Genomic DNA, 13,067 nt, shown 5'->3' on the forward strand with positions numbered 1-13,067 from the left:
TGGGGGTTCCTGGCCCAGCTCCAGTGAAAGTACTCCCAGACATTCCCACGGGGGCGGCCCTGGTCAAGCACAGCATCAGTGGCCTTGGGGTTAGTTGGGCTTTGTCCAGAGCAGCAGGGGCCAAGTCAGCCAGCCTTACAACCAAAGCTCTCTCACAATTCACCCCCAAATATCCCTACCTCATGTCTCAGCAAAGACCTCTGATGAATGAATTCCAGCACTGTTTATTGGGCACAAGACGTGGGGTGGCTTCCTACTGCCCCATTTCCACAGTAACCAAAGCAAGGCTGGTTCCCTTGCTAAGAGTAATCCCCAGATGTGAATTAGCCGAATTCGACAGTTGAACTGGCATCTTCAAAGAGTAAGATAAGAACGCTTTGTATCAAAGTTGTGATTAAAAAAATACAAAGGTTAAACCCAAAGGCATAGAGGAAAATGGGAATCCTGAGAACTGCCCTGAAGTGTCAGCCTCAAACCTCATCTGAATCCTGTAAGCAGGTGAACCCTGGGGAGGCCCGTACCCCCTTGCGGGGGCGGTAGTGCAACGGGGTGAACTGCGAGCCTGCCTGGCTTCCATCCGGACAAACTTTCGTAGCGTCTCTGGCAGTGAGTCGAGTCCCCGCTGGGAAACACAGGGAAAAGCATGGGGCACAGGCACTGCGGAGCGAAGACACGGGGGCAGTGCCCAGCCCTGCGTTTCCCAGCTATATGGTGCTCTCAGGAAGGGGGGGGCCCCTGCTTGCCTGCTGTGGCCCAGCAGCAGGGTCTGGGGGCCAAGCCTTGGTCACAGATTGGGGACTGACTCCAACTCGGCTCCAGGCCCTTGTTTCCAGTCCTCAGTGTCCAAGGGAGAGAGCTGGTCCCAGAGCTTTGGGCCCGTGGTGGGAGAGGGGAAGGCAGGTCAGACCTCTGGGACCAGCTCTTGCCCTTCTAGGCGGGGGCCCAGCAACGAGCAGAAGCCAGGACGAGGGGCAGAGCGTGGAAGTGGTGTCGCCGTACAAAGGGCGGGCAGGCACGAGTCGGGGGCCCTGGCGGCTGCTAGGACAGCATGGACTGCTGCACGGCCTTCTGCAGCGACTGCCGCGTCACCAGCAGACGCACCACCTCCTCCGAGCGCTTGGTGAGCCGCTTCCGGGCCTGGTCGTGTGTGACCATGGTCATGTCCCAGCCGTTCACCTGGCCCAGGGAGAGAACACAGCCCCCCTCAGCTCGCTGCCTTCTGGGATCTGAAAGTTGGACGGGCTTTGGGAGGCCTGGGTCTCGCAAGCTGGGGATGCCAAGCACCACCTCACGCACACACAGCGGAGAGCCAGCTTCCTCTGGGGGCGACGCCAGTATGGGCTCCAAAACGACTTCGGTTATTCTCCCAGGTGCCCAGGGAGGCAGGCAGGGGCAGCCCCACCACCCCCAAGTGCTTTAGACCCTCTGGCCCAAACCTTGTTTTTCTTCCTTTGGGACATCTGTTACCTGCATGATCTTGTCCCCAATCTGCAGCCCAGCAATTTCCGCAGGGCCTCCTTCGGATACCCGTGTGACGTAAATGCCCTGGAAACAGACAGCCCAAGTCAAGCACTGGGTTCACTGGACTGGCCTCTTATCCACAGAGCAAAGTCCAGCATGGCATACTCCTAGCCGTCTGTCTGTCCCGCACCCAGTATCCCCCAGCACAAGCTGTGTTGAACAGCCAAGGGGGAAGTAGAGTAGCCCCATGGAAGCTACAGCCCCTGCTGCTAGCCTCCTGGGCTGTGTCTGAGTAGGCCTTCCTAGTGCTGGGATGGCTGGGAGGCCCACCCCTACTTATTCGCACCAGATCATTTCTTGGACCTTAGAGAGGACCGTTTGAGAGAGAGGAGGTCTGCTCCTTCCACAAAGGCCCAGGAAGCAGAGACCCACCATCTCAGGCCTCTGTGCCCCACAGAGAGGTCCCCAGACCCTAGTCCTCCTTACCTTGTCCGTCTTATCTTCTGAGAAAGGATTCTGGGAGGGATCCTGGTCAATTCCACCTCCAATGCTGAAGCCCAGGATTAAGTTCTCACCTTGACGCAACTTGTGAATTTCAACTCTTTGCTGGCAAAGATAAAAAGCGAGTTGGGGATGAGTGGGTATGGAGAGCAAATGTGTGGTCTGTGTCCCCCGCAGCAGCCTCAGGCGGCTGGGTAGGCTCAGAGCCATGCCACGGGGATGGGGCCCAGGGCCTCCTGCAGGAATCCAGCTGGTCACCAGCCTGGGAGGCTGGGGGGTTGAGACTCATAACTCAGCCACATCAACGCACCCACACAACCCTCAGTCCCAACCTCTCCCAGCTTCCTCTGTCTCAGGCACCAGCCTTCTCAACACATGCTAAGCCCCTCCTGGCCCAAGAGCCAGGGTGCTTTGGCTGCTCTGAAGGAGGGCCTTTGTCCCAGGTGAGGGACCACACAGGGCAGGAGAGGTCAGGCCCTGAAAAAAAATGCAGGCACACTGCTGAGGCAGCTCAGATTGCTGAGCCGGCCCTGTCAGGGCAAGCCCAGAGATGCTCGGGAAAAGCAGAGATCAAACTTGCACAGAAAGGAGGAAGGGCTGTCATGGCCAAAGGAACAGGAGCAGAGGCTTGAAGGTGCTATGGATACATATCCATGAGACTGGAGTGTACAGCACAGGACCCGAACTGGGAGGTGAGATGAGGCTGAGCCCAGGTCAGGAAGGCCGGGGAGTGCAGGCCCAGGAGACTGGCCCAGAGGGAGGGGGCGTCTCCCTAAGCCCCAGGCCCTGCTCTTGTGCAGTGGAGGAGGTGGAGGAGGGGCCTAGGGCTCTCCCACCATACTCTGAGGTTGCGGTCCCCATCTGTGCCAAGCTCCTTTCAAAGCCCTCAGCAGCCACCCTCCAGTCACCAGATGCTGGGAGCCAGACCGATTGCCCCACCCCGAAAGTTGACAGTTTTAACAGAAGAAAAACACAAAGCAAACGGTGACTTGATCTGGACTTGAGGGGCTTCACAAAGGAGCACCAGGCATTGGGCTGACCAGGATTTTGGCCACCTGACCTTGATGCTAGGCCCACTGGAGCTCTCAGAAATTGGGGAGTAGGGCTGGGGTCGGGCCTGATGGTAGATCACGGTCAGGTGTGATGCTAGAATGACCACTCAGGCAGTCGGTAGGGGAACAGATGTCTCACAGAGGTGGGATGTGGAGGCCAGGGGACATGAGCTACTTAGGAAGTGAGATCAACAGACTCCAGGCTGTTCATGGCCGAAAGGAGCCAAGGCGAGCTCCTGGCTGGCCACCTGGCCTGGCTGAACACAACCATCTCCCAGATGGGGACCCGAGAGGAGAAGGAGCATGTTGAGCTGGAGAGCCAGGAGCCATCCAGGCAGGTGTTCAGAAGGTAGACCGGTCTATGGAGCCAGAGTTCAGAGGAGAGGCCAAAATAGTTTTAACATTCTCAAAATGTTAACTACATGGGAGAGGGCACAGGGTAGGGAGGAGCGCCTCTTCCACCCCCATCCCCAATCCAAGACACAAGAGGGAGAGGCCAGACCCCACCCACCGTATTCAGACATGTTCCTAGTGTGAGAAGAATTGGAAGGTCATGGTCCTAGAGTTTTGAGGAAGGCCCAGGGACCAGTCATGACCTGCAGTAAGGGGGTTGCGGGAAGCGTGACACCTGAGGCCCACTGGACCTAGGTCCTCATGCGCAAACGTGTGCGCTCCTCCAGGCCTGCCTCTGCCTCCTCTGACACACACCTTTGCGCACCTTTGACTCACCCTTAAGATCAGAAAGAAGTACAGGCTCTAGGACTGGGAGACAAGGCCCTGTCACTGACTTGCTGGGTGAGGTCAGGCAGGTTACTACCCCTCTCTGGTTCCCCACCTGCACCCCTTTTTTCCAGCTAAGGAGCAAACCTGACCCCTTCTCTCTGGGGCAGCTAGAGAGCTGGAGAAGGCAGGCTGGTGCAGCCAGGGTGAAGCTGAAGACAGCTGTCAGCAGGTCCAACAATGTCTCCTCCTAGCCCAGGCCTGAGCTGGTGCTCTAAGCTGACCCTCACGTGTCAGCTTTATCAGTGGCTCCCTGGTCACACCACCTGACTGCAGGAGTCCCCAACACGCCCATCTGAGATACTGCAGCCAGTCCCAGGGCCCCAGGACTGGGACTTCCACCTGACCCGTGCCCTGTCCAGCAGGCATTTCTTCTCAGAGACCTGGCTCCTTCCTGAGGGCTTCTTCACACGACTGAGCATGACCAGACTTCTCTCTGGGACTCAATTTCCCCACCTCAGCCACAGAGTGGGCCTCCAGGCCCCATCCAGCTGTGGCATTGGCATCTGGGTCTAATGTCCCAGCCTCCCTTTGCCTGTTCTAATAGCACTTGGCACCCAAGACCAGCCAAGGGAGGAGACAGGGGCCTGAGCTGACCCCAAAGGGTCTCCTCAGGCCCCAAGTGCCAGGTAGGGGACCTGGACTTTGCCCCAAGGGCTGGGGTTCCAGGGAACGTTCGGAGCAGGATCGAACCAGTTGTATGAGGCTTCACTCTGGACCGGGGGGCGATGGGTCCGAGAAGGAAAGGCTGCAGGGGAGGGGGGAGGGGCTGCTATGTTGGCCCCGACCACCTCCACCCCGCAAGTCTCCCTCTGGGCGGCGGCGCCGGCTGGAGCGGAGGAAGCACTTCCTCATTCCAGAGGCTGCGACTCATGGACGTCGGGGCCGGCGCCCGCCACCCGCGGCTGCCCGGCTGGGGACACAGATCCGGGAAGTGGGCGCTTTCCCAGACTCCCACAGCAGGGGCCTTTCTCCTCAATCTTCCCTGCCCCGGCCGGCTGAGAGGAGCCCAACGCGGCGGCGTTGGTGCGCGGGGTCTGGCCTCGATCCCGGCTCCTCAGGAGGCGCTTGGGTCCCAGCCATCTCTGTTGCATGGCTGGGGAAGACCGCGGCTCCGCTCCGGCAGAGCGGGAACCGGAGCTCTGGCTGCGAGTTTGCAGGAGACCCGGGCTCGACGCTTTGTCAACGTGTTTGGGGTGTCAGTTTACCTATCTGCAAAGTGGGGTCAAGCCAAGACGAGGAGGAGCCCGCGCGAGACCACTCACCACCACGGCGGTGACCGGCTGGCCCGGGACGTAGGACATCTCGACCCCAATCTGGTAACCAAGCACCGCTCAGTGAAGCCCGCAGCGAAAATCCCCAAGGCCTCGCCCTCTCTGGTTAACAAAGGCCGCCCAGCCCGGCCCGCCCCCTCATGAATAGTTAACGACGCTCCAGCCAATCAACGACCGGAGCGCTCTCGGGCTTTCGGAAGTCCCAGCGCGCGCATAGAAAAGCAGAGAGAGGGGTGGAGCGTGCTCGGGGCACCCGCGGCGCATGCGCCAGAGGGCGGGTGCGAGCTCCTGGCGACTGCGCAGGCTGGGCCGTCCCAGCATCCTCCAGTGCAAGATGGCGCCGCGGGAATCCCTACCACAGGCTGTCTGAGGGAGCGTCGAGCTACTGCGTCTGCCGCCGGGTTCCAGGTAACTGGGCGAGTCTGGGCGGGAAATGCAGATGTGCCGCCGGCAACCCCGAGTCCTCAGCCTTTTCAGCGTCTTTCGAAGGTCCGAGACTGAGGGGTGCGAGGTCTCCGCAGCCCCAGGGGGAGGGGCGGCGCGAACCCAACTCGCCACGCTCCGGGCGCCACCTGTAACTTGGTTCTTTCCGCAGCCCCGCGTTGCTCCACGAGAAAGCAGAGGCCGAGCCCGGGCGGGTGCGATGGCCGCTGTGGTGGCCAAGCGGGAGGGGCCGCCGTTCATCAGCGAGGCCGCTGTGCGGGGCAACGCCGCCGTCCTGGATTACTGCCGGACCTCGGTGTCGGCGCTGTCAGGGGCCACGGCCGGCATCCTCGGCCTCACCGGCCTCTACGGCTTCATCTTCTACCTGCTCGCCTCCATCCTGCTCTCCCTGCTCTTAATTCTCAAGGCGGGAAGGAGGTGGAACAAATATTTTAAGTCCCGAAGACCTCTCTTTACAGGAGGTCTCATCGGAGGCCTCTTCACCTACGTCCTGTTCTGGACATTCCTCTACGGCATGGTGCACGTCTACTGAAACGTGGGCAGGGATGACTTTTTTAAAAAAAAAAAAAAACAGATTGGGAGGACTGTTGCCAGAAATTAACACCAGGTAGACTTACCTAGTTTTTAAATTGTTGGAGTCGCCGCTTGTCCTGTAACGTTATAAATAATTTATATCTTAAGACGAAGAGCCTGTACTGTTCTTCAGATTAAATGAAGCGTGAGACCCTTTGTGGAGTTTTTTTCCTACCTTAACGCGTACCCCCTGGCTGCCATAGGTGCAAAATCGCCCGGTATTGACTCCGGGAGAGCTGGGACTGCGCCTTAGTTTTCTGTCCTTTCCTTGCATTTACACATAGGCCCCTCAGAGAGGGGCCACTAGGGCCTGAATAAGGAGAGGACTTACCGTTAACATCCTGAGAACTAATAACAGTTAATATTTATTAAGTGTGCCTTGTATGCCAAGCATTGTACCTTGTACCTTTTACACTCGTTACTTCGTTAATTCTAGCAATGTCCTTATGGAGTAGATGTGATTATTATTCCCCATTGATGAACGAACCTGAGGCTCAGAGAGGCTAAATACCTCTGCCGGAGGAGGCACAGCTAGGAAGAGGCAGAGCCAGGATTCAAATGTAGGTCTCTTAATTGCTCTTACTGTATTGGCTGACTGTACCTTTTCAGAACCCAGCCTTCCCTCCCAACCACTACTCTCAAGGTATGAGTGGTGTCATTTCAGTTCCATTTCACCTAGTTAGAGCTAGCTGTTTCCAGTTTTTAAAAGCAAGCTCTTTTTTTCTAGACTCTGTCTAGTGAGAATTAAACAGACTGGATGATTAAGCTAATCTATGGGCTTGTCTAGAGTGTAAATGCTTCTGTCTATATGCTAATCCATGATCCCTCCCTGTCAGGAGGCTTATCTTAGAATAAAATGCATACATTTAATTGAGAAATAAATATTGCATTAGCGTTAAGTAAAGAACACGTTGCTTGTGGAATTTATAGTTTTAACTGGGAAGACCAGCATTACCTGATTTTACAAATAGTCAGATTATAAGAGCTATGAAGAGAGTACACGGGAGCCCCAAACCTAACCCAGGTTGCGGGGTAGCTTGCTTTTTTTTTTTTTTTTTTAATTTTATTATTTTTTTTATACAGCAGGTTCTTGTTAGTTATCCATTTTATACATATTAGTGTATATATGTCAATCCGAAACTCCCAGTTCATCCCACCACCACCACCACGACTACCCCTCTGCCGCTTTCCCCACTTGGTGTCCATACGTTTGTTCTCTACATCTGTGTCTCAATTTCTGCCCTGCAAACCGGTTCATCTGTACCATTTTTCTAGGTTCCACATATATGCGTTAATATAAGATATTTGTTTTTCTCTTTCTGACTTACTTCACTCTGTATGACAGTCTCTAGATTCATCCACGTCTCTACAAATGACCCAATTTTGTTCCTCTTTATGGCTGAGTAATATTCCATTGTATATATGTACCACATCTTCTTTATCCATTCGTCTGTCGATGGGCATTTAGGTTGCTTCCATGACCTGGCTATTGTAAATAGTGCTGCAATGAACATTGGGGTGCATGTGTCTTTTTGAATTATGATTTCTCTGGGTGTATGCCCAGTAGTGGGATTGCTGGGTCATATGGTAATTCTGTTTTTAGGTTTTTAAGGACCCTCCATACTGGTCTCCATAGTGGCTGTATCAATTTACATTCCCACCAACAGTGCAAGAGGGTTCCCTTCTGTCCACACCCTCTCCAGCATTTATTGTTTGTAGATTTTCTGATGATGCCCATTCTGACTGATGTGAAGTGATACCTCATTGTAGTTTTGATTTGCATTTCTCTAATAATTAGTGATGTTGAGCAGCTTTTCATGTGCTTCTTGGCCATCTGTATGTCTTCTTTGGAGAAATGTCTATTTAGATCTTCTGCCCATTTTTGGATTGGGTTGTTTGTTTTTTTAATATTGAGCTGCATGAGGTGTTTATATATTTTGGAGATTAATCCTTTGTCCGGTGATTCGTTTGCAAATATTTTCTCCCATTCTGAGGGTTGTCTTTTCATCTTGTTTGTAGTTTCCTTTGCTTTACAAAAGCTTTTAAGTTTCATTGGGTCCCGTTTGTTTATTTTTATTTTTATTTCCATTATTCTAGGAGGTGGGTCAAAAAAGATCTTGCCGTGATTTACGTCAAAGAGTGTTCTTCCTATGTTTTCCTCTAAGAGTTTTATAGTGTCCGGTCTTACATTTAGGTCTCGAATCCATTTTGAGTTTATTTTTGTGTATGGTGTTAGGGAGCGTTCTAATTTCATTCTTTTACATGTAGCTGTCCAGTTTTCCCAGCACCACTTATTGAAGAGACTGTCTTTTCTCTATTGTATATCCTTGCCTCCTTTGTCATAGATTAGTTGACCATAGGTGCGTGGGTTTGTCTCTGGGCTTTCTATCCTGTTCCATTGATCTATATTTCTGTTTTTGTGCCAGCACCATATTGTCTTGATTACTGTAGCTTTATAGTATAGTCTGAAGTCAGGGAGTCTGATTCCTCCAGCTGTTTTTTTCCCTCAAGACCCCTTTGGCTATTCGGGGAATTTTGTGTCTCCATTCAAATTTAAAGATTTTTTTGTTCTAGTTCTGCAAAAAATGCCATTGGTAATTTGATAGGGATTGCACTGAATCTGTAGATTGCTTTGGGTAGTATAGTCATTTTCACAATATTGATTCTTCCAATCCAAGAACATGGTATATCTCTCTATTTGTTTGTATCATCTTTAATTTCTTTCATCAGTGTCTTATACTTTTCTGCATACGGGTCTTTTGTCTCCCTAGGTAGGTTTATTCCTAGGTATTTTATTCTTTTTGTTGCGGTGGTAAATGGAAGTGTTTCCTTAATTTCTCTTTCAGATTTTTCATCATTGGTGTATAGGAGTACAAGAGATTTCTGTGTATTAATTTTGTATCCTGCAACTTTGCCAGATTCATTGATTAGCTCTAGTAGTTTTCTGGTGACATCTTTAGGATTCTCTATGTATAGTATCATGTCATCTGCAAACAGTGACAGTTTTACTTCTCCTTTTCCAATTTGTATTCCTTTTGTATTTTTTTCTTCTCTGATTGCCGTGGCTAGGACTTCCAAAACTATGTTGAATAATACTGGTGAGAGTGGACATCCTTGTCTTGTTCCTGATCTTAGAGGAAATGCTTTCAGTTTTTCACCATTGAGAATGATGTTTGCTGTGGGTTTGTCGTATATGGCCTTTATTATGTTGAGGTAGGTTCCCTCTGTGCCCACTTTCTGGAGAATTTTTATCATAAATGGGAATTGAATTTTGTCAAAAGCTTTTTCTGCGTCTATTGAGATTGTCATATGGTTTTTATTCTTCAATTTGTTAATATGGTGTATCACGTTGATTGATTTGTGTATCTTGAAGAATCCTTGCATCCCTGGGATAAATCCCACTTGATCATGGTGTATGATCCTTTTAATGTGTTGTTGGATTCTGTTTGCTAGTATTCTGTTGAGGATCTTTGCATCTATATTCATCAGTGAAATTGGTCTGTAATTTTCATTTTTTGTAGTATCTTTGTCTGGTTTTGGTATCAGGGTGATGGTGGCCTCATAGAATGAGTTTGGGAGTGTTCCTTCCTCTGCAATTTTTTGGAAGAGTTTGAGAAGGATGGGTGTTAGCTCTTCTTTGAATGTTTGATAGAATTCACCTGTGAAGCCATCTGGTTCTGGACTTTTGTTTGTTGGAGGATTTTTAATCACAGTTTCAATTTCATTCCTTGTGTTTGGTCTGTTCATATTTTCTATTTCTTCCTGGTTCAGTCTTGGAAGTTTATACCTTTCTAAGAATTTGTCCATTTCTTCCAGGTTGTCCATTTTATTGGCATAGAGTTGCTTGTAGTAGTCTCTTAGGATGCTTTGTATTTCTGCCATGTCTGTTGTAACTTCTCCTTTTTCATTTCTAATTTTATTGATTTGAGTACTCTCCCTCTTTTTCTTGATGAGTCTGGCTAATGGCTTATCAATTTTGTTTATCTTCTCAAAGAACCAGCTTTTAGTTTTATTGATCTTTGCTATTGTTTTCTTTGTTTCTATTTCATTTATTTCTGCTCTGGCCTTTATGACTTCTTTCCTTCTACTAACTTTGGGTTTTGTTTGTTCTTCTTCCTCTAGTTCCTTTAGGTGTAAGGTTAGATTGTTTATTTGAGATGTTTGTTGTTTCTTGAGGTAGGATTGTATTGCTATAAACTTCCCTCTTAAAACTGCTTTTGCTGCATCCCATAGGTTTTGGATCATTGTGTTTTCATTGTCTTCTGTCTCTAGGTATTTTTTGATCTCGTCTTTGATATCTTCAGTGATCTCTTGGTTATTTAGTAACGTATTGTTTAGCTTCCATGTGTTTGTGTTTTTTACGTTTTTTTTCCCTGTAATTGATTTCTAATCTCATAGCATTGTGGTCAGAAAAGATGTTTGATATGATTTCAATTTTCTTAAATTTACTGAGGCGTGATTTGTGACCCAAGATGTGATCTATCCTGGAGAATGTTTCGTGCACACTTGAGAAGAACGTGTAATCTGCTGTTTTTGGATGGAATGTCCTATAAATACCAATTAAATCTATCTGGTCTGTTGTGTCATTTGAAGCTTGTGTTTCCTTATTAATTTTCTGTTTGGATGATCTGTCCGTTGGTGTAAGTGAGGTGTTAAAGTCCCCCACTATTATCGTGTTACTGTCGATTTCCTCTTTTATAGCTGTTAGCAGCGGCCTTATGTATTGAGGTGCTCCTATGTTGGGTGCATGTATATTTATAATTGTTATATCTTCTTCTTGGATTGATCCCTTGATCATTATGTAGTGTCCTTCCTTGTCTCTTGTAACGTTCTTTATTTTAAAGTCTATTTTATCTGATATGAGTATTGCTACTCCAGCTTTCTTTTGATTTCCATTTGCATGGAATATCTTTTTCCATCCCCTCACTTTCAGTCTGTATGTGTCCCTAGGTCTGAAGTGGGTCTCTTGTAGACAGCATATATATGGGTCTTGTTTTTGTATCCATTCAGCGAGCCTGTATCTCTTGGTTGGAGCATCTAATCCATTCACGTTTAAGGTAATTATCGATATGTATGTTCCTATTATCATTTTCTTAATGGTTTTGGGTTTGTTTTTGTAGGTCCTTTTCTTCTCTTGTGTTTCCCACTTAGAGAAGTTCCTTTAGCATTTGTTGTAGAGCTGGTTTGGTGGTGCTGAATTCTCTTAGCTTTTGCTTGTCTGGAAAGCTTTTGATTTCTCCATTGAATCTGAATGCGATCCTTGCCGGGTAGATTAATCTTGGTTGTAGGTTCTTCCCTTTCATCACTTTAAATATGTCATGCCACTCCCTTCTGGCTTGTAGAGTTTCTGCTGAGAAATCAGCTGTTAACCTTATGGGAGTTCCCTTGTATGTTATTTGTCGTTTTTCCCTTGCTGCTTTCAATAATTTTTCTTTGTCTTTAATTTTTGCCAGTTTGATTACTATGTGTCCGGGCCTGTTTCTCCTTGGGTTCATCCTGTGTGGGACTCTCTGCACTTCCTGGACTTGGGTGGCTATTACCTTTCCCACGTTAGGGAAATTTTCGACTATAATCTCTTCAAATATTTTCTCTGGTCTTTCTCTCTCTCTTCTCCTTCTGGGACCCCTATAATATGAATGTTGCTGCATTTAATGTTGTCCCAGAGGTCTCTTAGGCTGTCTTCATTTCTTTTCATTCTTTTTTCTTTATTCTGTTCAGCAGCAGTGAATTCCACCATTCTGTCTTCCAGGTCACTTATCTGTTCTTCTGCCTCAGTTATTCTGCTATTGATTCCTTCTAGTGTATTTTTCATTTCAGTTATTGTATTGTTCATCTCTGTTTGTTCGTTCTTTAATTCTTCTAGGTCTTTGTTAAACATTTCTTGCAGCTTCTCGATCTTTGCCTCCATTCTTCTTCTGAGGTCCTGGATCATCTTCACTATCATTATTCTGAATTCTTTTTCTGGAAGGTTGCCTATCTCCACTTCATTTAGTTGTTTTTCTGGGGTTTTTTCTTGTTCCTTCATCTGGTACATAGACCTCTGCCTTTTCATCTTGTCTGTCTTTCTGTGAATGTGGTTTTTGTTCCACAGGCTGCAGGATTGTAGTTCTTGCTTCTGCTGTCTGCCCTCTGGTGGATGAGGCTATCTAAGAGGCTTGTGCAAGTTTCCTGATGGGAGGAACCTGTGGTGGGTAGAGCTGGCTGTTGCTCTGGTGGGCAGAGCTCAGTAAAACTTTAATCCTAATCCGCTTGTCTGCTGGTGGTTGGGGCTGGGTTCCCTCCCTGTTGGTTGTTTGGCCTGAGGCGACCCAACACTGGAGCCTACCCGCTCTTTGGTGGGGCTAATGGTGGACTCTGGGATGGCTCACGCCAAGGAGTACTTCCCAGAACTTCTGCTGCCAGTGACCTTGTCCTCACAGTGAGACACAGCCACCCCCCCACCCCGCCTCTGCAGGAGACCCTCCAACACTAGCAGGTAGGTCTGGTTCAGTCTCCTGTGGGGTCACTGCTCCTTCCCCTGTGTCCCGATGCGCACACTACTTTGTGTGTGCCCTCCAAGAGTGGAGTCTCTGTTTCCCCCAGTCCTGTCGAAGTCCTGCAATCAAATCGCGCAGGCCTTCAAAGTCTGATTCTCTAGGAATTCCTCCTCCCGTTGCTGGACATCAGGTTGGGAAGCCTGACGTAGGGCTCAGAACCTTCACTCCAGTGGGTGGACTTCTGTGGTATAAGTATTCTCCAGTTTGTGAGTCACCCACCCAGCAGTTATGGGATTTGATTTTTTGTGATTGCGCCCCTCCTACCGTCTCATCGTGGCTTCTCCTTTGTCTTTGGATTTGGGGTATCTTTTTTGGTGAGTTCCAGTGTCTTCCTGTCGATGATTGTTCAGCAGTTGGTTGTGATTCCGATGCTCTCACGGAAGTGAGTGAAGAGGGAGTGAGAGCATGTCGTTCTACTCCGCCGTCTTGAACCAATCTCTCAATTT

General features: G+C 49.1%; 2 protein-coding genes across 2 annotated transcripts; one reads left to right on the forward strand and one right to left on the reverse strand.

The window, feature by feature from the left end:
- Positions 1-208: 208 nt before the first annotated feature.
- TAX1BP3 (Tax1 binding protein 3) lies at positions 209-5,178 on the reverse strand. Its single transcript, XM_068529523.1, has 4 exons — positions 5,060-5,178; positions 1,948-2,067; positions 1,468-1,545; positions 209-1,176 (listed from the first exon to the last, which is right to left on the reverse strand). Exons 1-4 carry the CDS (start codon positions 5,096-5,098, stop codon positions 1,039-1,041), a joined length of 375 nt encoding a protein of 124 aa, XP_068385624.1. The 5' UTR covers positions 5,099-5,178; the 3' UTR covers positions 209-1,038.
- Positions 4,742-6,241, forward strand: EMC6 (ER membrane protein complex subunit 6). The gene is made up of 2 exons (XM_068529524.1): positions 4,742-5,476; positions 5,664-6,241. The coding sequence occupies exon 2, from the start codon at positions 5,712-5,714 to the stop codon at positions 6,042-6,044; it is 333 nt and encodes a 110-aa protein (XP_068385625.1). The 5' UTR covers positions 4,742-5,476; positions 5,664-5,711; the 3' UTR covers positions 6,045-6,241.
- Positions 6,242-13,067: the final 6,826 nt, after the last annotated feature.

This window comes from Eschrichtius robustus, chromosome 20 (genome assembly GCF_028021215.1).
Source record: "Eschrichtius robustus isolate mEscRob2 chromosome 20, mEscRob2.pri, whole genome shotgun sequence".
NCBI lineage: Eukaryota > Metazoa > Chordata > Mammalia > Artiodactyla > Eschrichtiidae > Eschrichtius > Eschrichtius robustus.